Below are 23630 nucleotides of genomic sequence, written 5' to 3' on the forward strand. Positions count from 1 at the left end.
GCCCTTCGCATCTCTGTCCTTAAATCTTTATCTGACCTTTAACACCCCTTTCTGTCCCCGAACTTTGTAATCATAAATAACATCAGCCACCAAGATAAAAAGGAGACAACTCCTGTAATTCAATATTACTGAATGAAAAGTCAGTAAACAGAAAATATACATTTACTACCAGTGGTAGATTTCTAGTTAGAAAGCAACAGTAATCAATGCCACCAGCCACACACTATCATTCCTAGAAACTTAATCCCTACAGTCAACCAGTTTGTTAATGACTGTAATTATAGAAGCTTGGCAACAATACAAAATGTAAACACATTTTTCAACACTGAAGAGTAGTAACATCAGATCATAAACAACCAACCCTTTACCAACTTAGCCCCCGTCGCACTTTCAAATCTCTTACTAGCTCTTCCTTCAGTTAGTCCTGATGAAGGGTCTCGGCCTGATACGTCGACTGTACCTCTTCCTAGAGATGCTGCCTGGCCTGCTGCCTTCACCAGCAACTTTGATGTGTGTTGCTTGAATTTCCAGCATCTGCAGAATTCCTCGTGTTAGCCACACCTATCTGGGTTATCCCATTTACCTGCATTTGGTCCGTGTCCCTCTCAAGTGCTACCGAAGCAGCAGTTAGTACGACACTATTACAGCACGAGGCGTACCAGCGCCGGCTGTAATGGTGTTTGTACGTTCTCCCCGTGACCGCGTTGGGTTACCTCCGGGTGCTCAGATTTCCTCCAACAGTCCAAAGACGTACCGGTTAGTAGGTTAATTGGTCATTGTAAATTGGCCAGTTAGTAGGTTAATTGGTCATTGTAAGTTGGCCTGTGATTAGGCTGGGGTTAAATAGGTGGGCTGGACATGCCTGTTCCACACTCGATCTCTAAACAAATAAATGAATAAATCAAATGTTTCCATCCCTGTATCTGCTCAAATGTTGCAAGTTCTACCCACACCTACCATTTCTGGCAGCTTGTTCCATGTACCTATCATCTATTACCATACTTTAAGCCTATGACCTCTAGTTTAAGACCTCCTTACCCTGAGGGAAAAACTGTGATCATTCTCTTTAATTATGCCCCTCATCATTTTGTATACTCCTGACTCCCAAACACAGCGAGGCCCTAAGGTCAAAGCCACTAGGCTCCTATATACTTGATGACCTTGGGGGTCTGGCACCCAGCTATCGGAAGGACGTCATTAAGCTGGAAAAGGCTTCGGCTGCTCCAGGCTTCCTGTGTACGAACTCCCATATGTTTTGCTCTGCATTGTGGTGAACGGAGGCTGTGGGCCTGCACTGGCTCCTCTGGCTTTCGTGTCTATGGATTCAATAGACAATAGGTGCAGGAGTAGGCCATTCGGCCCTTCAAGCCAACATTGCCATTCACTGCGATCATGGCTGATCATCCACAATCAGTACCCTGTTCCTGCCTTCTCCCTATATCCCTTGACTCCGCTATCTTTAAGAGCTCTATCCAACTGTTTCTTGAAAGAATCCATTGTGAAAAAGTTTTTCCTCAACTCCGTTCTAAATAGCCTACCACTTATTTTTAAACTGTGGCCTCAGGCTCTGGACTCCCCCAACATCGGGAACATGTTTCCTGCCTCTAGCGTATCCAATCCCTTAATAATCTTATATGTTTCAATCAGATCCCCTCTCATCCTTCTAAATTCCAGTGTATACAAGCCCAGTTGCTCCAATCTTTCAACATTTGACTTTCCCGCCATCCCTGGAATTAACCCAGTGAACCTACACTGCACTCCCTCCATGGCAAGAATGTCCTTCCTCAAATTTGGAGACCAAAACTGCACACAATACTCCAGGTGGGGTCTCACCAGGGCCTTGTACAACTGTAGAAGGACCTCTTTGCTCCTATACTCAACTCCCCTTGTTATGAAGGCCAACATGCCATTAGCTTTCTTCACTGCCTGCTGTACCTGTATGCTTACTTTCAGTGACTGATGAACAAGGACACCCAGATCTCATTGTACTTCCCTTTTCCTAACTTAACACCATTCAGATAGTAATCTGCCTTCCTGTTCTTGCCACCAAAGCGGATAATCTCACATTTATCCACATTAAACTGCATCTGCCCACTCACCCAATCTGTCCAAGTCACCCTGCATTCTCATAACATCCTCCTCACATATCACACTGCCACCCAGCTTTTCATTTGTTGCTTGCTTTTATTGTTTGCACAATTTGTGTTTTCTTTCCCTCTCTGTGCATTGGGTGTTTTTTGATCTTTTCTTTAGATGGGTTCTTTTGGGTTTCTTGTTTTGTGACTGCCTGTAAGGAGACAAATCTCAAGGTTGTATAATGTATATGTACTTTGACCTTTGTACTGGGACTAGATCACAGACTAGTCCTGGGGTCAACACCAGAGGTCAAAGACCCAATTCAGCGAGTCAGGTGTTTGAAGCCCAAGGGACTTCTGGACTAAGTCACGAGTATATTAAATGATAATGGGTATAATTAGTTCACCTTTCAGCCTTCTACTGGATGTTATAGGGAAAACAGTCTAGCCTATTTAGTCTTTCAAATCAAATTCCACACCATCCCTCCCCCCACCACCTCACTGTCCCAGTAATATCCTTGTGAGCCTTTTCTGCACCCTCTCCAGCTTACGATATCCTTTTTATAGCTAGGCACCAGACAAGGTCTAGTGATCAGCCAGGTCAGCAAGTGCCAGGTTCCGAGGTCTGTGCGGCCAGGAGGCACGAGTACTGGTGAGCCCCAGGTCAGCGAATCCTGATGTCAGAGGTCCAGGGGACCAAGATTAGAGTTCAAAGTCCCGTGATCAGTGAGTCCTGGGGTCGATACCAGAGCACGAAGCCCTAAGGTCAAGACCTGACAGTTGAAGCCTTTGGGTTGGCATATCCAGAGGTCAAAGGCCTGAAATCTATGAGTTTGCAAGTCCGGGCCAGCGACTGGAGGTTGGGGCCCAATATCTGTGATTCTGAGAGTACAGGGCCAAGGACTGGAAGTCGGAAGCCCGTAAGTGGCCTGTCCTGGGGTTAGAGCCATGTGAGTGGAGTCTGAGTAAGAGAGGGAAGAGGGAATGAGAGTCCATCTTATCATTCAAGAGCTCTGACTGATAACAATGGGATACTAGTTGTCCTTGAGCCTGTCATCTACAGATATCTGAGGCAAAGAACTCCGAAGACTTCCAATCCTCCCTTTAAAGTAATTTCTCCTATGTGATACTCAACCAATTCTTCCCAAACCAGTCCTCAACTCTATAACTGTCGCAAACAACCAATCCTCAACCGTTGCAATCAACCTCATAGCACCAACCATAGAACATCAATGAGATGACCTGTCATTCTTCAAGATGGTGTAAATAGACCAAACACAACCCCTTCTCTTGAAGCAACCTCCTCCTAAGGCACAGCAGCACAGGGACAGAGCCTTGGGCCCGTCTAGTCCACGTTAAACTGTATTCTGCCTAGTCCTCTCAACCCACACCTGAACCACGGCCTTCCATATCCCTCCTATCCATGGCAATTCATTGCAAGGTACTGACAGATTATCTTTGATGTCACATGTACATCGAAACATACAGTGAAATGCGTCTTTTGAGTCAACAACCAGCACAGTCCACAGATAAGTATGGCCACGGTTTACTAACCCCTACCTGTATGTTTTTGGAATGTGGGAGGAAACTGGAGCATCTGGAGGAAACCCACATGGTCATGGGGAGAACATACAAACTGTGGTGGGAAGTGAACCCCAATCACAATCCCCGACACTGTAAGATAGTACACTACCATGCCACCCAGTTTTAAGATACTGACCATGACAGAGAGCGGGATCAGAAGGTCACACTCACTGAGTGGAGCACTGTTCAATTTACATTGTCAGGCAGGTATGAAGTACAGAGCAGGGAGGAGACTGTCACCAAACTGGAAGAGAGATCTGCCGGTGTGAACCATAGGACAGTGCAAACTGAAAGGCAAGGTCAGCCTGTGGGAATGAAGGAAGTAGTGTAATGGTTAGCATAACGCTTTACGGTACCAGCAAACCAGGTTCAATTCACACCACTTAATCCCTTACTCACTCTTCCTTCAGTTAGTCCTGACAAAGGGTCTCGGCCTGAAACGTCGACTGTGCCTCTTCCTAGAGATGCTGCCTGGCCTGCTGTGTTCACCAGCAACTTTTATGTGTGTTGCTTGAATTTCCAGCATCTGCAGAATTCCTGTTGATTTCAATTCACACCACTGCCTGTAAGGAGTTTGTAACATTCTCCCTGTTACTGCATGAGTTTCCTCCCTGGCCCAAAGACGTATTGGTTGCTAGGTTAAGATAAGATACAATAAGATAAGACTTTATTTATCGCAAAGGAAATTATTGTTGCAAGGTTGCTCAGTCAGAAATAAATACTTTAAAAGACACAATGTAAGCGTTGAGGTATGAAGAAGAATATGAAATGTGCATTAAAAAGTAATCATGCAAAATATAGATGTGCAATGAAACCATATACTTAAATATTTAAGGAGGAGGAGTTGTAGAGTCTTATAGCCACAGGGCAAAAGGATCTCCTGTGGCGTTCAGTGGTGCACCTTGGTGGAAACAGTCGGTTACTACAGGTGCTCCTCTTTTTGTTCAGTATGTCATGGAGAGGGTGAGAGGGATTGTATATAATGTTCCGCAGCCCCGCAGTGTCTTCCTCTCCGACACAACCGCCGGAGAATCCAGAACCACCCCCAGAACAGAACCAGCCCTCTGACGGGTTTATCGATCTTCTTGGCGTCGGCTGCTCTCACCCTGCTGCCCCAACAGACTACAGCGTAGAATAGAACGCTGGCCACCACTGAGTCGTAGAACACCTCAGCATAGCACTGCAGACGTTGAATGACTGGAGCCTCTTCAGGAACTACAATTGGCTCTGTCCCTTCTTGTACAGAGCCCTTGTATCTTGTACAGAGTCCAGTCCAGTTTATTATCCAGGTGAATTCACAGGTATTTGTAGTCCCAGATGTCCTCCACATTCACTCCCTTGATGAAGATGGGAATTCAGGGTATTTTTACCTTCCTGAAGTCCACCACCTTTGTCTTCGTGATGTTGATGCAGGTGATTCAGCTCACACCACTCCACAAAGTTAACTGGTCATCGTAAATTGTCCAGGGATTGCTGGGCACCACCGCTCAAAGGGCTGGAAGGGCTTATTCCACACTGTATCTCAATAAATACATTTTTAAAAAGAGAGGACACCCATCCTCCTTGTAATGGAGGTGGCAATGGATGCCAGTCATATGATGGGGAGGAATGGGCCAAGGAAAACAGAAAATTACCACTGTCACTTCATTAGTGCAGAATAGAGAATTATCCTGAACTGGTGACTGCAGCATAATCTGATATTGTTATGATTACAGTCTGCTGAGCCGTAGGACGGGGAAAGGCAGACTATTATTAAGAGAACAAGTATATTCTGAGAGAGTTGGGAGAGGTGTGGGGGGAGGAGGTTTGAAGAGTTCCGGTATACTCTCAAGGAGAGAGGTGAAAAAATACCTGTGTACAATAGAAGAGTATTCTCTGAAAACTTCTTGGAGAGAGTGATCTTAATATCACACAGAATTTCATAGAATTTGAAAATGATTATACTTAATGCAAAACTAGGCTCTGAATCGAAACAAAGGGAAATAGGAAGGCATGAGATGAGGAGCACACTTAAGGGCATGACATTGAACACGAGATAGTTAGCATTTAAAGAATTAATGTGCTAATTGCAAAAAATGTCCTAAGATTAAAAAAGTGAAGTAATTTACCAGTCATTTATGGCTGATAGGAGAAATTAGTGTTAAATCCAAGGAAAAGGTTTATGAGGCTGCCTGAAATAGTAGGTGATTTAAAGATTGGAAGTATTTTGGCATTCAGAAAAGCAGGATCAGAACTATAAAGCAAGGCCAGATAGGACATGGGATTGAACGGGAGACAAACATTAGACTGTAGGAACCTTTACGGTTGAGGAAAAGGAAAAGACTAGCAAAGTGAGCCTTTTAAAGCCAGATAGGAGAATTTATATTGTGGGTTCTGGAAATGGCACATGAATTAATCAGTTATTTTGACTCCGTCTTTACAGCAGATAGACAAAACTTGCCAGAAATATTTGAAGATCTAACAAGAGCAAGTAACTGGAAAATGTAAGCATTAGGCAAAAAAAAGCTGACTGAAGTTGGTGAGTTTGAAAGCTGATAAATCTCAGATCTCAATGATTTCGCTCCCAGAGTTTTGAAAGTGGTGGCATTAGTGACAGTGGATCCTCTGGTTATCATCTTCCAGAGCTGGATACATGTAGGATTTTTCCCATGGATTAGGGGATAGAAAACGTGACCTCACCACTTAGCAAAAGAAGGGTGAGAGAAATCAGGGAACAACCAAATTTTTGGCCTCACATCAGTGGTGGAGAATGTGCTGGAGACTGTAATAAAGGATGTAATAGTGGAACATCTTGGAAAGAGTAATCAGACCGAGCAGAACCGATGCAGATTTTTTCTGATGAAAAAATGACTAATCTACAGGAGTTCCTTGTGGATGCATCTAGTAGAAAAGATAAAGAGAATCTGTGGGTGCAAGTATTTGGATTTACTGAAGGTGTTCAGTAAGATCATTGTTGGGCAGCAGGGTTCGAGCACTTGGAATGAGCACTGAGATGTGGGGTTCACTGGTGGTCTTCATACAAAACATAAGACTGTAAGAGATAGGAGCAGAAGGCCATTTGGCCCGTCGAGTCTGCTCCGCCATTCAATCATGGGCTGATCCAATTCTTCCAGTCATCCCCACTCCCCTGCTTTCACCCCATACCCTTTGATGCCCTGGCTAATCAAGAACCTATCTATCTCTGCCTTTAATACACCCAGTGACTTGGCCTTCACAGCCACTCATGGCAACAAATTCCACAAATTTACCAACCTCTGACTAAAGTAACTTCTCCACATCTCTGATCTAAATGGACATCCTTCAATCCTGAAGTCGTGCCCTCTTGTCCTAGACTCCCCTACCATGGGAAATAACTTTGCCATATCTGATCAGTTCAGGCCTTTTAACATCCAGAATGTTTCTATGAGATCCCCCCTCATTCTCCTGAACTTCATGGAATACAGCCCAAGAGCTGCCAGACATTCCTCACATGGAGAAACATTTTGAGTCTGAGGGAACAGAGAAGCATGGAGTGGGGGTATTTGGCAGATAGAGTTGCTGTGGAGAACCATCTGTGATCTTAATGAGTGCAGATCTAGCTTCATCCTCCTTTCTTGGGTTCTATTGAGAAAGCAGGGATGAAGAGTGCTGGTATACAGTACTCCGGGAGAGTCAACCATTATTGCAGGACTTGTGCATCCAAGACAAAGAAGCAGGAAAAAAAACCATTGCAAACACCACCCACCCAGCAAACAGCCTTTTTCAGAAGCTCTCCCAATGGGTGCAATAGGGTTATTAAAACTAAAACCTCATGCCATCTTAAAAGTTTCTGCCCCCAGGCAGTTAATCTGATCAACCACAAAGCAAGGGAGGCAAGTGTAATAAAGCAGTAGACATCTATCTGATTGATAGTGCAGAGTGAGAGAGCCTCATGATTTCTGAAAACAAAACTTCAATTTAAGATTATCAGCGTCAGGTTTATTATCATTGACGTATGCCATAGAGCCACAGAACACAGAAATGGGCCCTACTGCTCATTGATTCCTTGCTGACCTGTGCCAGGAACATAGGCCCTCCATACCTCTCTCGCCTTTGTGCTTATCCAAATTTCTCTTAAATGTTTTAATCAAACCTTTTCCACACTCACACACCTCCACCCCCACCCCCGAGGGAAGAAGTTCCCTCTCAGGCTCTCCTTAAGCATTTCACCTTTACACTTAATCCACAACCTCTAGTTCCAGTGTCATTCACCCTCAATGGAAAAAGCCTGCTCGCATTTACTCTTTCATTGTTATCGCGTGCCGTCTCCTATGATGTGGGCGTTGATGGTCTATGACCATGATTGTTCTTGGGAAATACTTCTACAGAAGTAGTTTGCCATTAACTCCATACCCCTCATAATTTTGTATATCTCTGTCAAATCTCTTCTCATTCCCCTATGCTCCAGGGAACAAAGTCCTAACCTATCCAATCCTTCCTTGTAACTCAGAACCAGGTAACACCCTTGTAAATTTTCTTCGTACTCCTTCAATCTTATTGATTATGGCATGGAATTTGTTTGGCAGCAATGCAGTGCAAGGCATAAAAAGTTACTATAAGTTAAATAAATAAAATTTTAAAAAATAAATAAAATTACAACCCACAGTCTACAAAAATTCCAGTTCAGTACATAAATACATTACTTTAAGCAAAGCCATCCACGACTTAAAACTTAGGACAGTCATCAGAAAAATGGTCGGTTTACAACAAGATAACTAACATGGCCAGTTGATGTTCATCTTTTGACAAGTTATCTGCAGGAAGGTATTTACAGCATGAAAATACCTCTTTTTTGAAGGTGAGTGAGAGCCAGTCAGTCCTGGAGCCGCTGGTCTCCCGCTCTCGTTGTCGCAGGAGCAATCTCTCGCTCCCTCGCTGGTGAGACAGCAGGCTTGTCTGACATGGCGAAGTACTGGGATGGACTGCAGCTTTTGATGGACACTAGATCAATGTCTCTTTAGGGACTTTGCTATTGCTGGCATGGTGGTGGGGATGGGGGGGGTGAGTGCTTCTGCTGGAGCAAGTGGGGGGAGGGGGGAGTTTTGGTGCTTTTCCTGCTGCTTGCGACTGGGAGGGGGAGGGAGGATTTGCAGCTCTGACTTTTCTGTCACTCATTCTTTGGGTTTTTTTCTGTTTTGTGGATGTTTGCGAAGAGTAAGAGTTTCAGGATGTACAGTGTATACATTCTCTGATGTTAAATTGAACCATTGATTAAACCATTGAACCACTGAAATAAAATGGAGTTTTAATCCATTCTTCCCGATAAAACTGACTAGTGCTAGTTAAGCCTGCACAGCAGTACATATAACACGTTCTTTTACTGGGTGGAAATGTCCTCCTGTTTCTTTGTAAAAACCACCTGGCATTCCGTGTGTTTTAAAAACATAACTTGCAACTGTCATACAGGAATCACAGAAAATACCTCAGGCAAACGCAGAGATTTCTGAGATGAATGGTTAAGATCACTGAACAGAAAATGCAATCTTCATGGTATAAAGTGACAATTAACAGTGTTTCTGCACATCTGAGAGTCAAGAATCTGTAAAACAGCCATTTGAATTTCTTCCCTTTTCCAGGTACATGTGTTCTCTAGCAAGTAGGCCAAAACACTAATGACCAACTAAAATCTCGGTGCAGCTTGCTTTTACTGTGGGGAATGATAAAGAAAGAAAACTACTGACTAATAAATGAAAGCTGACATTCTGCAAGCTATATTTTCTACATACAAAGCATGGGAACCATGTGCCAGAAATATGTTTCAATAATCTCTTTAAACCAAATGAAAAGTCACAGAAAGTAGCGAGTATTGAAAGGAGCTGCCATCTTTTAGAAATGCAATAATCAGGGGGAGTTCAGAAATAAAGTGGAAGGAAATTGAATTTGAAAGGGCCAAGCCATCAAAATCTATGAGCATTTAATAAGGGTGACCTTGAATCAGGTGCAAGTTGTTGAAGCTGTCCGTATCTAGCACATGGAAAGTAGAAACATATCCTGGTGGGGAAGTTTGCTAAGGCTATTGGGGAGAGTTTAAACTAGAATTGCTGGGGGGTGGGAACCAAACCGAAGAGACGGAGGAAGGGGCTGTTGGCTCATAAATGGAGAAAGCTTGGAGACAGTGCGAGGGGGAGGATTGGCAGGTGATAGAGAAGGGATGCACTCAGACCGATGGTTTGAGATGTGTCTGTTTTAATGCAAGAAGCATCATCAACAAAGCAGATGAGCTTAGAGCCTGGATCAGTACTTGGAGCTATGATGTTGTGGCCATTACAGGGACTTGGATGGTTCAGGGACAGGAATGGTTACTTAGAGTGCCAGGCTATAGATGTTTCAGAAAAGACAGGGAGGGTGGCAAAAGTGGTGGGGGCATGGCATTATCAGAGATAGTGTAAAGGCTGCAGAAAAAGAGAAAATCATGGAGGGATTGTCTACTGAGCCTCTGTGGGTGGAAGTTGAAACAGAAAGGGGTCAATAACTCTACTGGGTGTTTTTTAACAACCACCCAATAGTAACAGGGACATAGAGGAGACAGATTCTGCAAAGGTGTAATAATAACAGGGTTGTCGTGGCAGGAGATTTTAATTTCCCAAATATTGATTGGCATCTCCCTAGGTCAAGGGGTTTAGAATGGGTGGAGTTTGTTAGGTGTGTTCAGGAAGGTTTCCTGACACAATATGTAGATAAACCTACAAGAGGAAAGGCTGTACTTGATCTGGTATTGGAAATGAACCTGGTCAGGTGTCAGGTCTCTTAGTGGGAGAGCAGTTTGGAGATAGTGATCATGATTCTATCTCCTTTACCATAGCACTGGAAAGGGATAGGAACAGACAAGTAAGGAAAGTGTTTAATTGGAGTAAGGGGAAATATGAAGCTATCAGGCAGGAACTTGGAAGCATAAATTGGAAACAGATGTTCTCAGGGAAATGTACGGCAGAAATGTGGCAAATGTTCAGGGAAATTTGCATGGTGATCTGCATAGGTACGTTCCGATGAGACAGGGAAAGGATGGTAGGGTACAGGAACCACGGTGTACAAAGGCTGGTGAAAATCTAGTCAAGAAAAGCTTATGAAACTAGGTAATGATAGAGATCTAGAAGATTATAAGGCCAGAAAGAAGGAGCTTAAGAATGAAATTAGGAGAGCCAGAAGGGGCCATGAGAAGGCCTTGGCAAGCAGAATTAAGGAAAACCCCAAGGCATTCTACATGTATGTGACGAGCAAGAGGATAAGACATGAAAGAATAGGACCAATCAAGTGTGACAGTGGAAAAGTGTGTATGGAACCAGAGGAAGTAACAGAAATACTTTCCCTCAGCATTCACTGCAGAAACGGATCTTGGCGATTGTAGGGATGACTTACAGCAGGTTGAAAAGTTTGAGCATATAGACATTAAGAAAGAGGATGTGATGGAGCTTTTGGAAAGTATCTAGTTGAATAAGTCTCCGGGACTGGAGGAGATGTACCCCAGACTACTGTAGGAGGTGAGGCAGGAGACTGCTGAGCCTCTGGCAATGATCTTTGCATCATCAATGGGGATGGGAGAGGTTCCGGAGGATTGGAGGGTTGTGGATGTTGTTCACTTATTCAAGAAAGGGAGTGGAGATAGCCCAGGAAATTATTGACCACTGAGTTTTACTTCAGTGGTTGGTAAGTTGATGGAAAAGATCCTGAGAGGCAGGATTTATGAACATTTGGAGAGGCATAGTATGGTTAGGAATAGTCAGCATGGCTTTGTCACAGGCAAATTGTGCCTTACGAGCCTAATTAAATTTTCTGAGGATTGACTAAACACATTGATGAAGGTAGAGCAGTAAATGTAGTCTATATGGATTTCAGCAAGGCATTTGATAAGATACCCCATGCAAGGCTTATTGAGAAAGTAAGGAGGCACAGGATCCAAGGGAAAATTGCTTTGTGGATCGAAAATTGGCTTGCCCACAGAAGGCAAAGAGTGGTTGTAGACGGGTCACATTCGGCATGGAGATCGGTGACAAATGGTGTGCCTAAGGGATCTGTTCTGGGACCCCTACTCTTCGTGATTTTTTATAAATGACCTGGATGAGGAAGTGGAGGGATGGGTTAGTAAATCTGCTGATGACACAAAGATTGGGGTTGTTGTGGATAGTGCGGAGGGCTGTCAGAGGTTACAGCGGGACATTGATAAGATGCAAAACTAAGCTAAGTAGTGGCAGATGGAGTTCAACCCAGATAAGTGTGAGGTGGTTCATTTTGGTAGGTCAAATATGATGACAGAATATACTATTAATGGTAAGACTCTTGGCAGCATGGAGGATCAGAGGGATCTTGGGGTCTGAGTCCATAGGACACTTAAACCTGCTGCGCAGGTTGACTCTGTGATTAAGAAGGCGTACGGTGTATTAGCCTTCATCAACTGTGGGATTGAGTTTAAGAGCTGAGAGGTAATGTTACAGCAATATAGGACCCTGGTCAGGCCCCACTTGGAGTACTGTGCTCAGTTCTGGTCACCTCACTACAGGAAGGATGCAGAAACTATAGAAAGGGTGCAGAGGAGATTTACAGGACGTTGCCTGGATTGGGGAGCATGCCTTATGATAGTAGGTTGAGTGAACTCGGCCCTTCCCCTTGGAGTGACGGAGGATGAGAGTTGACCTGATAAAGGTGTATAAGATGATGAGGATCATTGATCGTGTCGATAGTCATTTTCCCAGGGCTGAAATGGCTAGCACAGGAGGGCACAGTTTTAAGGTGCTTGAAAGTCGGTACAGAGGAGATGATAGGGGTAAGTTGTTTTTTTTTTAACACAGGGAGTGGTAAGTACATGGAATGGGCTGCCAGTGATGGTGGTGGAGGCGGATACCATAAGGTCTTTCAAGAGATTCCTGGATAGGTACATGGAGCTTAGAAAATAGAGAGCTATGGGTAACCTTAGGTAATTTCTAGTAAGTACTTGTTCAGCACAGCATTGTGGGCCAAAGGGCCTGTATTGTGCTCTAGGTTTTCTATGTTTCTAAAAGAGCTCAAAATCCAATCATGGTTGTGCAGAAACTTCAAATACTTACTAAGTAGACATTTTAAATGCTCTACTTAAAGGTGGGCATTCTAACTAGTTGCATCACAGGGGGCTACTGCACAGGATCAGAAAAAGTTGCAGACAGCTGGAAACTGCCAGATCCGTCATGGGTGCTAGCCTCTCCCATCGAGGACATCTTCAAAAGACGATGCCTCGAAAAGGCGGCATCTTTCAGTAAGGAACCCGATCATCCAGGACATGTCCTTTTCTCATTGCTACCATCAAAGAGGAGGTACCAGGCCTGACAAGACACACTCAATGTTTTAGGAACAGCTTCTTCCCTTCTGCCATAAGATTTCTGGATGAACAATGAATTTATGCACAATACCTTGCTATTTTTGTTTTGCTCTATTTTTGAACTACTTGTTTAATTTACTATATTTATATCTTATCACAATTTACAATTTTTCTTATGTATTGTATTGTTCTGCAGCCACAAAACATCAAACCTCACATGTGCCAATGATTTTAAACCTGAGGAAAATGCTAAAAATGTGCACTATTTAAGATAGCATATTTATTTCAAAGCAGTGATTTAAATTTCTGAATGCATAACATTTCCTCATTGTCGTGTAGTGATCTCATGGTTCTCCTTCAGCAGATCAGTAAGGTACCCCTAGACTTAACAGTAATGACAAGGTCAATTTCCAGCCTGTTCCGTCACAAATATTGTTCAAAACTCTTTTGCCTTGCACATGTACCCACAGTAAACTACAAGCAACTCCTTGGGTTTGTCCAGTCTCTTTACACATTGAAGCAGAACTCAAAGAGTCATGGAGGTGTACAGCACAGAAACCAGCCATTCGGCCCATCTAGCCTGTACCAAAACACTTAAACTGCCTACTCCCATCGACCTGCACCAGGAGCACAGCCCTCCATATCCCTATTCTCCATGTACCCATCCACACTTCTCAAACATTGAAATCGAGCCTGCATGCAGCACTTGCGCGAGCAGCTTATTCCACACTCTCACAACCTTCCGAGTGAAGAAGTTTCTCCTCATGTTCCCTTCAAATTTTCACCTTTCACCCTTAACCCATGACCTCTATTGGTAGTCCCACCCAGCATGTTAGAAAGTCTATTATTTAGTCTTCCACTGGGTTTTCTTTGTTCCAAATTTAAAGAGTAGCAAGATTAGACCAAATGAATGTCGTGCGCAGTGTACATCTTAGTCCGCATCTTGTAAGAGGAGTAAGAGGGATCATGAAGTTTAACCCAAAGCTTTCAGCCGCCCTCTAGACGTCCACAATTACAAGCCCTTACAGATTAATACTAAACAAATTTACAACTGGTAGGCTTATGATATAAAAATGAGTTTCAGAAATTCCAACATAATGACATTACCAGAGCTCTAACACCAAAAGCATATAAGGGAGAAGTTCCTGCTTCACAGACTAAACCAGCGGTTAGTGTCTGGAATTCAAGATAATTAATCAAAGATAAATTTGTGGAAAATAAGCAGCTGTTCTGCAAAGTATGATGCGAAGGAGCTCATGAAAGACATTTCAAATTCATTTTTATCTGTTGTTATTTCCCATCTAAATAATGTATGAAAGTTTCTAAAACAAGTTGAGATTTGATAAAGGCACCACATGGATTTACTTGGATTGCATACAATCAAACAGCAATGAAATTTGATATGGTTAATAAATAACAATCTATGTGTTAAAGATTTACCTGCTTATCCCCTGTTGTTTTAAAATATTACCCATAAGCAACCATTTCAGGAAGTCTGATAGTCACCTGAAACTAAGAGCGCTCCAAACAATGACATATGATGCATTTGGTTTACATAGTAAAGTTGAGGGGGAAGTGAACCAAGCCCAGATCAAAAGATGAATATTTTTAGAGATACAGCACAGGAACAGGTCTGACAGCTCACCAAGTTTGCTCTGCAACCTTTAAGGGAAATCTACATTAATCCCATTGTTAACTCACCCCACATTCTATCAACCGCTCCAGATCCAACCACCTAGCTACACACTAGGAGCAACTTACTGTGGCCAATTAACCTAGTGAGTCACACACATTTGGGATCTGGAAGGAAACCGACCTGATCTCAGGAAGAACAAACTAACTCCACGCAGACAGCACCCGTTCGTGCTGCCCTCACATAATCTGATTGCTCCTAGTTCAAGAGATTGGCAAAAATTCTAGGCTTAAAAAAAACTTTTCTCTCCAGATTAACAATGCTCTAGGGGTGGATTAAAACAAAAGGAACACATTCAAGGGGAAACAGTTTCTGGTGGGATTTAAACTTGTTTCTCACACTGTAAATCTTACATGGTCAATATCATCTAGCAGATAATTTTGCCACATTAAAATTAAAGAAGTATTTTTCATTTTTAATAGCAAATGTTTTACTACAATTCAAACCTCAACATCTATTCACAATCACTGTAGAAACTTAAAATCATACAGTACTGTGCAAAAGTCTTACACACAGATATAGAACTAGGGTGTCTAAGACTTGTGCAAGTACCGTATTTGTCAATATGGAGTGGAGAGGAGTTTGCAAACCTGGTGGGAGCAAAGCATGTTGTGAATGACGAGGGTGGAGCGCTGTGGAAGGGGAGTGGGACAGATGGCAGGGAAGTATTGCTGGGTGCAGACACACCCAGCCCTGAGACATGGGATAAGGTCATTTGATTCCTAACAATTGGTTTATTGATCATTATTGAATGTCTCTCTGGTGCTTCCTGCTCCCTCCCCTCTCTCTTCCCCTTTTATCAACCACGATTTCCCTCCCCCTTCCCATTCTCAGTCCACAATAGAGACCCAAATCAGAATCAGGTTTATCATTTCTCACATATGTCATGAAATTTGTTTCTTGATCGTGGCAGTAGTACAGTGCAATACATAAAATTACTTTAGTACTGTGCAAATGTCTTAGGCACCCAAGCTATATGTGCCTAAGACTTGAGCACAGTATTGTAAATCAAACCCTAATGCATTTCCTCCAAAGAGACTTGATAAAATAACATCAGATATTCCACTCTGTCGTAGAGACAATCTCTTAAGCCATATTCTATTCAGTAATCACTGATGACTTGCTGATCAAAGTTTGGGGTATTTCCAGTTTTAAAAAACTTACAAAATACCCAACTCAAAATATCATGTGACCTTTAAATTCAAAACAGTAAGTCAACCCACATGAAAGAACACTACCTTCCCGGGATCATATTTAGAAGTCATCTGAGAGAATTTGTAATTTCAAATGTAAAAGAAAAGTCAAATCTAATGGGAAGTAAGCAGTTAATGGTAGAACCCTTAAAAGTGTTAATGTAAAAAGGCACCATGGGGGCAAGGTCTATAGCTCCCTGAAAGTGGCCTCACAAGTTGATAGGGTGGCAAAGGAGGCAAATAGCACACTTGCTTTTAATGATTGGGAACTGAGTACAAGGGTCAGGAAGTTAAGCTGCAGTCGATTAGACCACATCTGAAGTTGCATTGCATTACGTTCAACTCTGGTTGCTCCATGATAGGAGGATGTTGAAGCTTTGCAGAGGGTGCAGAAGAGGTTTATCAGGGTGCAACTTGTATTACAGGGCATATGCTATTAAGACAGATTAGACAAACTCGGGTTGTGTTCTCTGAAGAATAGAGGCTAAGGAGAGATCTGATAGAAGCTTATAAAATAATGATGGGCAGAGGTAGATAGCCAGTATCTCCATCCCAGAGTCAAATTATCTATTACTAGAGGGCATGCATTACAGTGAGGGGGTGGGTGGGGGTAGTTCAAAGGAAATGAGAGGAAAGGTTTTGTTTTACACAGAGTGGTGGATGCACTGCCTGGAGTGCTGGTGGAGGCAAATGCAAGAGAGGGATTTAAAAGGCTCTTAGATAGGCTCATGAATGTGTAGAGAATAAAGCAATAGGGACTATGTGTTGGCAGAAGGATTAGCTTAATTAGTTATTAGCTTAATTAATACAACACATCATGAGTCAATGGTTCTGTTCCTGACACTCAACTTCACTTGCCCCATCATTGAAATGTTCCCACAACCTACGAACTCACTCTGAAGGACTCAATTAATTTTTTTCCCAATATTTATTGCTTATTTATTAATTATGATTACTTCTTTATTTTTGTATTTGCACAGTTTGCACACTGGTTGAGCACCCAGTGTTGATTGTCAGCGAAGTGGAGATGTTATTTCCAATCCACACAGACTGTGGTCTCCTGAAGAGGAAGTCAAGGATCCAGTTGCAGAGCGAGGTACAGAGGCCCAGGCTTTGGAGCTTGATGATTAGAATAGAGGGTATGATTGTGTTGAACACTGAGCTAAGTCAATAAACAGCAGCCAGATGCAAGTATTACTATCGTCCAGGTGATCCAAGGCCGAGTGCAGTGAGGTTGCATCTGCTTTAGACTACTGTGGCTGTTTACGTCTTGTTTGTTCTTAAACATGAACTATAGCCTTGTATTCTTTTCAGTCATTGATCAGTTCTGTGAAAATCAATTCTCTCAGTCCTGCTGAAGGGTTTCAGCCTGAAACATTGTCTGCTCTTTTCCCTGATGCTGCCTGGCCTGCTGAGTTCCTCCGGCATTTTGTCTGTGTCAATCATCTCATAGTTGGGTGCGGGACTTCTTCGAATTATGCAACAGTGAATTTCCAGCATCTCAAACTGGCTGCGTGGTTACAGTTAAACTCCAGCCGGAACAGGATCCAGATGCAGCCTGCTCGACAGGCCACAAACTAAATTACAATTTACTTCATTCAAGTACTATGCTGGAATTGATTAATTTGTTAGTGCGGTTAAGCACTATTTTTGCCAATGGAAAATTAAGAAATCCATTCAAGACTAGGTCTTTCAAAAACCGCATCTATGTTGTAACTTCATTGTCCCTGTAAGTATATAAATCTTGCAGGATTACCCATCATATGGCTGAATGCCTTTCTCATTTGAACAACTGGCAGTGTTGTTTAAACCATAGATTACTATTAGCATATAACAGCCACAAAATAAAATGCCTGCAGTATACCTGAATCAAGATTCTTAAATGAGATGTAAAACAGCTTGGCACATTCGAAATCTAAAATTGTGTATGTTTCCACCTGGAGTCAAGCACGTGACTTTCCACTTCTAGTACTAATTGTTTATACCAATTGAAGGTCACATTAAAACTCAAAGCAATAAACTGAAAATAATCTCCTTACAAAAATTTGTTTTAATTAAGTCAAAAGCAGCTAAGGCTATTACAATAAAAGCCACAATGTCACTGGTGATGTGTTGTAAAACCATTTCTGCTTTATATTTCCACCAATTGTTTTTAGTTAAACAGGCACTGTCAGATTATCACCTTTGCCAGCAATGCCTGCATCTCGTGAATGAAAACAATATTCAGCCTGAGTGTCATAAAGATAAATCATCAACAAAGGCGGAGCCATAAACCCAAAGGTGATTCTACGGACACGGTGTTTACTCCAACACCAGTAATCATTCCAAACCAGTTCTTCGCTGAGGTCAGCATTACCTACTGTTCAAACAAAAGCAGGCATCCAGAAGAACGCTGCCATAAACCATTAGGATAACTGGTCCTTACAGGATTGGTGTGGAAGAGTAAAGTTGCAAGACACGTTCTGAAGTCCAAGGTTACAGCATTAAGAGAGGAGGAAAATGCTCAGGCCCGCCAGATTTGCTAAAATGACTAGTTGTAGCATTTAAAAAAAGCAAGGGATTGATTAGACATGCAGCATATAAAGAGTCACTGAATAGAAAATGGAACTGAGGGAGACAATAGGGATGGACATAATGCACCTGCCACAGGATCATTCTGTACTGTAGATGGCAATCCATATACAAGGTGAAACCTCCCAAGTAATATGCTCAAAACTGTTTCAAGGGGCCACATCAGAATCAAACCTAATATGACTGATATATATTTGTTGTTTTATGGCAGTACATTGCAATACATAATAATAACCATATAACAATTACAACACGGAAACAGGCCATCTCTGCCCTTCTAGTCCGTGCCGAACTCTTACTCTCACCTAGTCCCACCGACCTGCACTCAGCCCATAACCCTCTATTCCTTTCCTGTCCATATAGCTATCTAATTTAACTTTAAATGACAACATCGAACCTACCTCAACCACTTCTGCTGGAAGCTCGTTCCACACAGCTACCACTCTCTGAGTAAAGAAGTTCCTCCTCATGTTACCCCTAAACTTTTGCCCTCTAACTCTCAACTCATGTCCTCTTGTTTGAATCTCCACCACTCTCAATGGAAAAAGCCTATCCACGTCAACTCTATCTATCCCCCTCACAATTTTAAATACCTCTATCAAGTTCCCCCTCAACCTTCTACACTCCAAAGAATAAAGACCTAACTTGTTCAACCTTTCTCTGTAACTGAGGAGATGAAACGCAGGCAACATTCTAGTAAATCTCCTCTGTACTCTCTCAATTTTGTTGACATCTTTCCTATAATTCGGTGACCAGAACTGTACACAGTACTCCAAATTTGGCCTTGCCAATGCCTTATACAATTCCAACATTACTTCCCAACTCCTATACTCAATGCTCTGATTTATAAAGGCCAGCATACCAAAAGCTTTCTTCACCACCCTATCCACATGAGATTCCACCTTCAGGGAACTATGCAACATTATTTCTAGATCCCTCTGTTCTACTGCATTCTTCAATGCCCTACCATTTACCATGTATGTCCTATTTTGATTAGTCCTACCAAAATGTAGCACCTCACCTTTATCAGCATTAAACTCCATCTGCCATCTTTCAGCCCATTCTTCTAACTGGCCTAATTCTCTCTGCAAGCTTTGAAAACCTACTTCATTATCCACAACTCTACCTATCTTAGTATCATCTGCATACTTACTAATCCAATTTACCACCCTATCAACCAGATCATTAATATATATGACAAACAACATTGGACCCAGTACAGGTCCCTGAGGCACACCACTAGACACCGGCTTTCAATCTGACAAACAGTTATCCACCACTACTCTCTGGCATCTCCCATCCAGCCACCGCTGAATCCATTTTACTACTTCAATATTAATACTTAACGATTGAACCTTCCTAACCAACCTTCCGTGTGGGACCTTATCAAAGGCCTTACTGAAGTCCATATAGACAACATCCACCGCTTTACCCTCGTCAACTTTCTTAGTAACCTCTTCAAAAAATTCAATAAGATTTGTCAAACATGACCTTCCACACACAAATCCATGTTGACTGTTCCTAATCAGACCCTGTCTATCTAGATAATTATATATACCATCTCTAAGAATACTTTCCATCAATTTACCCATCACTGACGTCGAACTCACAGGCCAATAATTGCTAGGTTTACTCTTAGAACCCTTTTTAAACAATGGAACAACATAAGCAATACGCCAATCCTCTGGCACCATACACGTTTCTAATGACATTTGAAATATTTCTGTCAGAACCCCTGCTATTTCCACACTAACTTCCCTCAAGGTCCTAAGGAATATCCTGTCAGGACCCGGAGACTTATCCACTTTTATATTCCTTAAAAGCACCAGTACTTCCTCTTCTTTAATCATCATAATTTCCATAACTATCCTTCTTGTTTCCCTTACCTTACACAATTCAACATCCTTCTCCTTAGTGAACACCGAAGAAAAGAAATTGTTCAAAATCTCCCCCGTCTCTTTTGGCTCTGCACATAGCCATCCACTCTAATTCTCTAAGGGACCAATTTTATCCCTCACTATCCTTTTGCTATTAACATAACTGTAGAAACCCTTTGGATTTATTTTCACCTTACTTACCAAAGCAGCCTCATATCCTCTTCGAGCTTTTCTAATTTCTTTCTTAAGATTCTTTTTACATTCTTTATATTCCTCGGGCACCTCATTTACACCAAGCTGCCTATATTTATTGTAGATCCCTCTCTATTTTCCAAACCAAGTTTCCAATATCTCTTGAAAACCATGGCTCTCTCAACTTTTAAACTTTCCTTTCAACCTAACAGGAACATAAAGATCCTGTACCCTCAAAATTTCACCTTTAAATGACCTCCATTTCTCTATTACATCCTTCCCATAAAACAAACTGTCCCAATCCACTCCTTCTAAATCCTTTCGCATCTCTTCAAAGTTAGCCTTTCTCCAATCAAAAATCTCAACCCTGGGTCCAGTCCTATCCTTCTCCATAATTATATTGAAACTAATGGCATTGTGACCACTGGACGCGAAGTGCTCCCCAACACATACGTCCGTCACCTACCCTATCTCATTCCCTAACAGGAGATTCAACACTGCCCCTTCTCTAGTTGGTACCTCTATGTATTGCTGTAAAAAACTATCTTGCACACATTTTACAAAGTCCAAACCATCCAGCCCTCTTACAGAATGGGCTTCCCAGTCTATGTGTGGAAGATTAAAATCTCCTACAATCACAACCTTGTGCTTACTACAAATATCTGCTATCTCCTTATAAATTTACTCCTCCACTTCTCACTCCCCATTAGGTGGTCTATAATACACCCCTATAAGTGTTACTACACCTTTCCCATTCCTCAATTCCACCCAAATAGTCTCCCTAGATGAGCCCTCTAATCTATCCTGCCAGAGCACCGCTGTAATATTTTCTCTGACAAGCAATGCAACACCTCCCCTTCTTGTCCCTCTGATTCTATCACACCTGAAGCAACAAAATCCAGGAATATTTAGTTGCCAATCACACCCCTCCTGCAACTATGTTTCACTAATCGCTACAACATCATATTTCCAGGTATCAATCCATGCTCTAAGCTCATCCACCTTTCTTACCATGCTCCAAGCATTAAAATAGATGCATTTAAGAAACTCTCCACCTCTTACTCTGTTTATCCCTAATGGTGCAAACGAATTTGTTATCTTTTTCTTCCTTCTCCCCTACATCTTCGGTCTAAGTGCTCCCGTTCTCTGTCCCCTGCCTATCCTCCCTCACAGACTGTCTACAGCTTTCTCTATTTGTGAACTAACCTCCTCTCTCCTAGTCTCCTCAATTTGACTCCCACCCCCCAACCATTCTAGTTTAAAGCCTCCCCAGTAGCCTTTGCAAATCTCCCCACCAGGATATTGGTCCCCCTAGGATTGAAGTGCAACCCATCCTTTTTGTACAGGTCACACCTGTGCCAAAAGAGATCCCAATGATCCAGAAAATTGAATCCCTGCCCCTGTTCCAATCTCTCAGCCACAGATTTATCCTCCACCTCATTCCATTCCTACTCTCACTGTCACATGGCACAGGCAGTAATCCCGAGATTACTACCTTTGCAGTCCTTCTTCTCAACTCCCTTCCTAACTCCCTATATTCTCTTTTCAGGACCTCTTCCCTTTTCCTATGTCATTGGTACCTATACGTACCACGACCTCTGACTTCTCACCCTCCCACTTCAGGATATCTTTGACGCGATCAGAAACATCCCAGACCCTGGCACCAAGGGGGCAAACTACCATCCGGGTCTCCTGACTGCATCCACAGAATCGCCTTTCTGAACCCCTAACTATCGAGTCCCCTATTACTACTGCCCTCCTCTTCCTTTCCCTACCCTTCTGAGCTACAGGGCCGGACTCTGTGCCGGAGGCACGGCCACTGTTGCTTCCCCCAGATAAGCTGTCCCCCCCAACAGTACTCAAACAGGAGTACCTATTATCAAGGGGCACAGCCAATGGGGTAATCTCTGGTACCTGACGCTTCCCCTTCCCCCTCCTAACCGTGACCCACTTGCCCGCCTCCCGTGGCCCCAGTGTGACCACCTGCCTGTAACTCCTCTCTATCAGCTCCTCACTCTCCCTGACCAGACGAAGGTCATCGAGCTGCAGCTCCAGTTCCCTAACATGATCCTTTAGGAGCTGCAGCTCAGCGCACCTGGCGCAGATGTGGACGTCCGGGAGGCTGGGAGACTCCAGGATCTCCCACATCCCACACCGAGAACAACAAGCTGCCCTCACACTCAAACCTCCCACTTTCCTCAAATAACAGGAAAAATTGTTATAAAAATTATAAATTACAATAAGAAGTATAGTGTATGCACATGGGTTTATTGTCTATTGAGAAATCTGATGGCAGAGGGGAAGAAGCTGTTCCTAAAAGCTGTGCGTGTCTCTTCAGGCTCCTGTACTTCCTCCTTGATGACAGCAATGAAAAGCGGGCTTGTCCTGGGTAAAGGGTTTCGTAAATGATGGTTGCTGCTTTTTTGATGGAGCTGGCTGAGCTTACAGCTCTCTGATCCTGTGCAATCGCCCCTCCATACCAACTGGTGATACAACCAGTAGAATGCTTTCCATGGTAGATCTGTAGAAATTTGTAAGTAACCAAATCTTCTCAAACTCCTAATGAAATACAGCCACTGTTGTGCCCTCTTTGCAACTGCATCAGTATGTTAGGCTCAGGATAGAGCTTCAGAGATGTTAACACCCAGGAATCTGAAACTGCTCACCCTTTACAGTGCTGACCCCTCGATTAGGACTGTTGTGTGTTCTCTCAACTTCCCTTTCCTCTGGTTCACAATCAATTCCTTAGTCTTACTGCCACTGAATGCAAGGCTGTTGCAGCAACACCAGTCAAACCGTTGATTTATCTCACTCCATTACAAAGGGATCACCAAAATTCTTCAAACAAGAGAAAATCTGCAGGTGCTGGGAATCCAAAGCAACACACACAGAATGCTGGAGGAACTCAGCAGGCCAGACGCAATCTATGGAAAAGAATAAACAGTCGACTTTTCGGGCCAAGACCCTTCAGCAGGTTCTGATGAAGGGCGTCAGCCCGAAACATCAGCTGTTTACCTTTTTTCAAAGATGCTGCCTGGCCAGCTGAGTTCCTCCAGAATTTTGTGTAAGTTGCTTCTTTGTTGTATTGCTGGTTACTTCTGTCACTGCACTCACCAGCATTCACATTTGGGGGAATTTCCA

The 23630-nt window shown here is 42.9% G+C and overlaps 2 protein-coding genes across 5 annotated transcripts in view; both read right to left on the bottom strand.

Moving 5' to 3' along the window:
- Positions 1–23630, bottom strand: part of mrps6 (mitochondrial ribosomal protein S6) — a 110979-nt gene that overhangs the window by 9212 nt on the left and 78137 nt on the right. The gene's annotated exons all lie outside the window — the stretch shown is intronic.
- On the bottom strand, positions 270–23463 carry LOC134347835 (uncharacterized). Its single transcript, XM_063050304.1, has 2 exons — positions 4059–23463; positions 270–3964 (listed from the first exon to the last, which is right to left on the bottom strand). Exon 1 carries the CDS (start codon positions 19626–19628, stop codon positions 18726–18728), a length of 903 nt encoding a protein of 300 aa, XP_062906374.1. The 5' UTR covers positions 19629–23463; the 3' UTR covers positions 270–3964; positions 4059–18725.

This window comes from Mobula hypostoma, chromosome 6, assembly GCF_963921235.1.
Source record: "Mobula hypostoma chromosome 6, sMobHyp1.1, whole genome shotgun sequence".
Taxonomy (NCBI): domain Eukaryota; kingdom Metazoa; phylum Chordata; class Chondrichthyes; order Myliobatiformes; family Myliobatidae; genus Mobula; species Mobula hypostoma.

What these genes read in the sequence shown, in the direction of transcription:
- LOC134347835 (XM_063050304.1), bottom strand. Translation starts at nt 19,628, where the DNA reads ATGTTGTTTGTCATATATATTAATGATCTGGTTGATAGGGTGGTAAAT.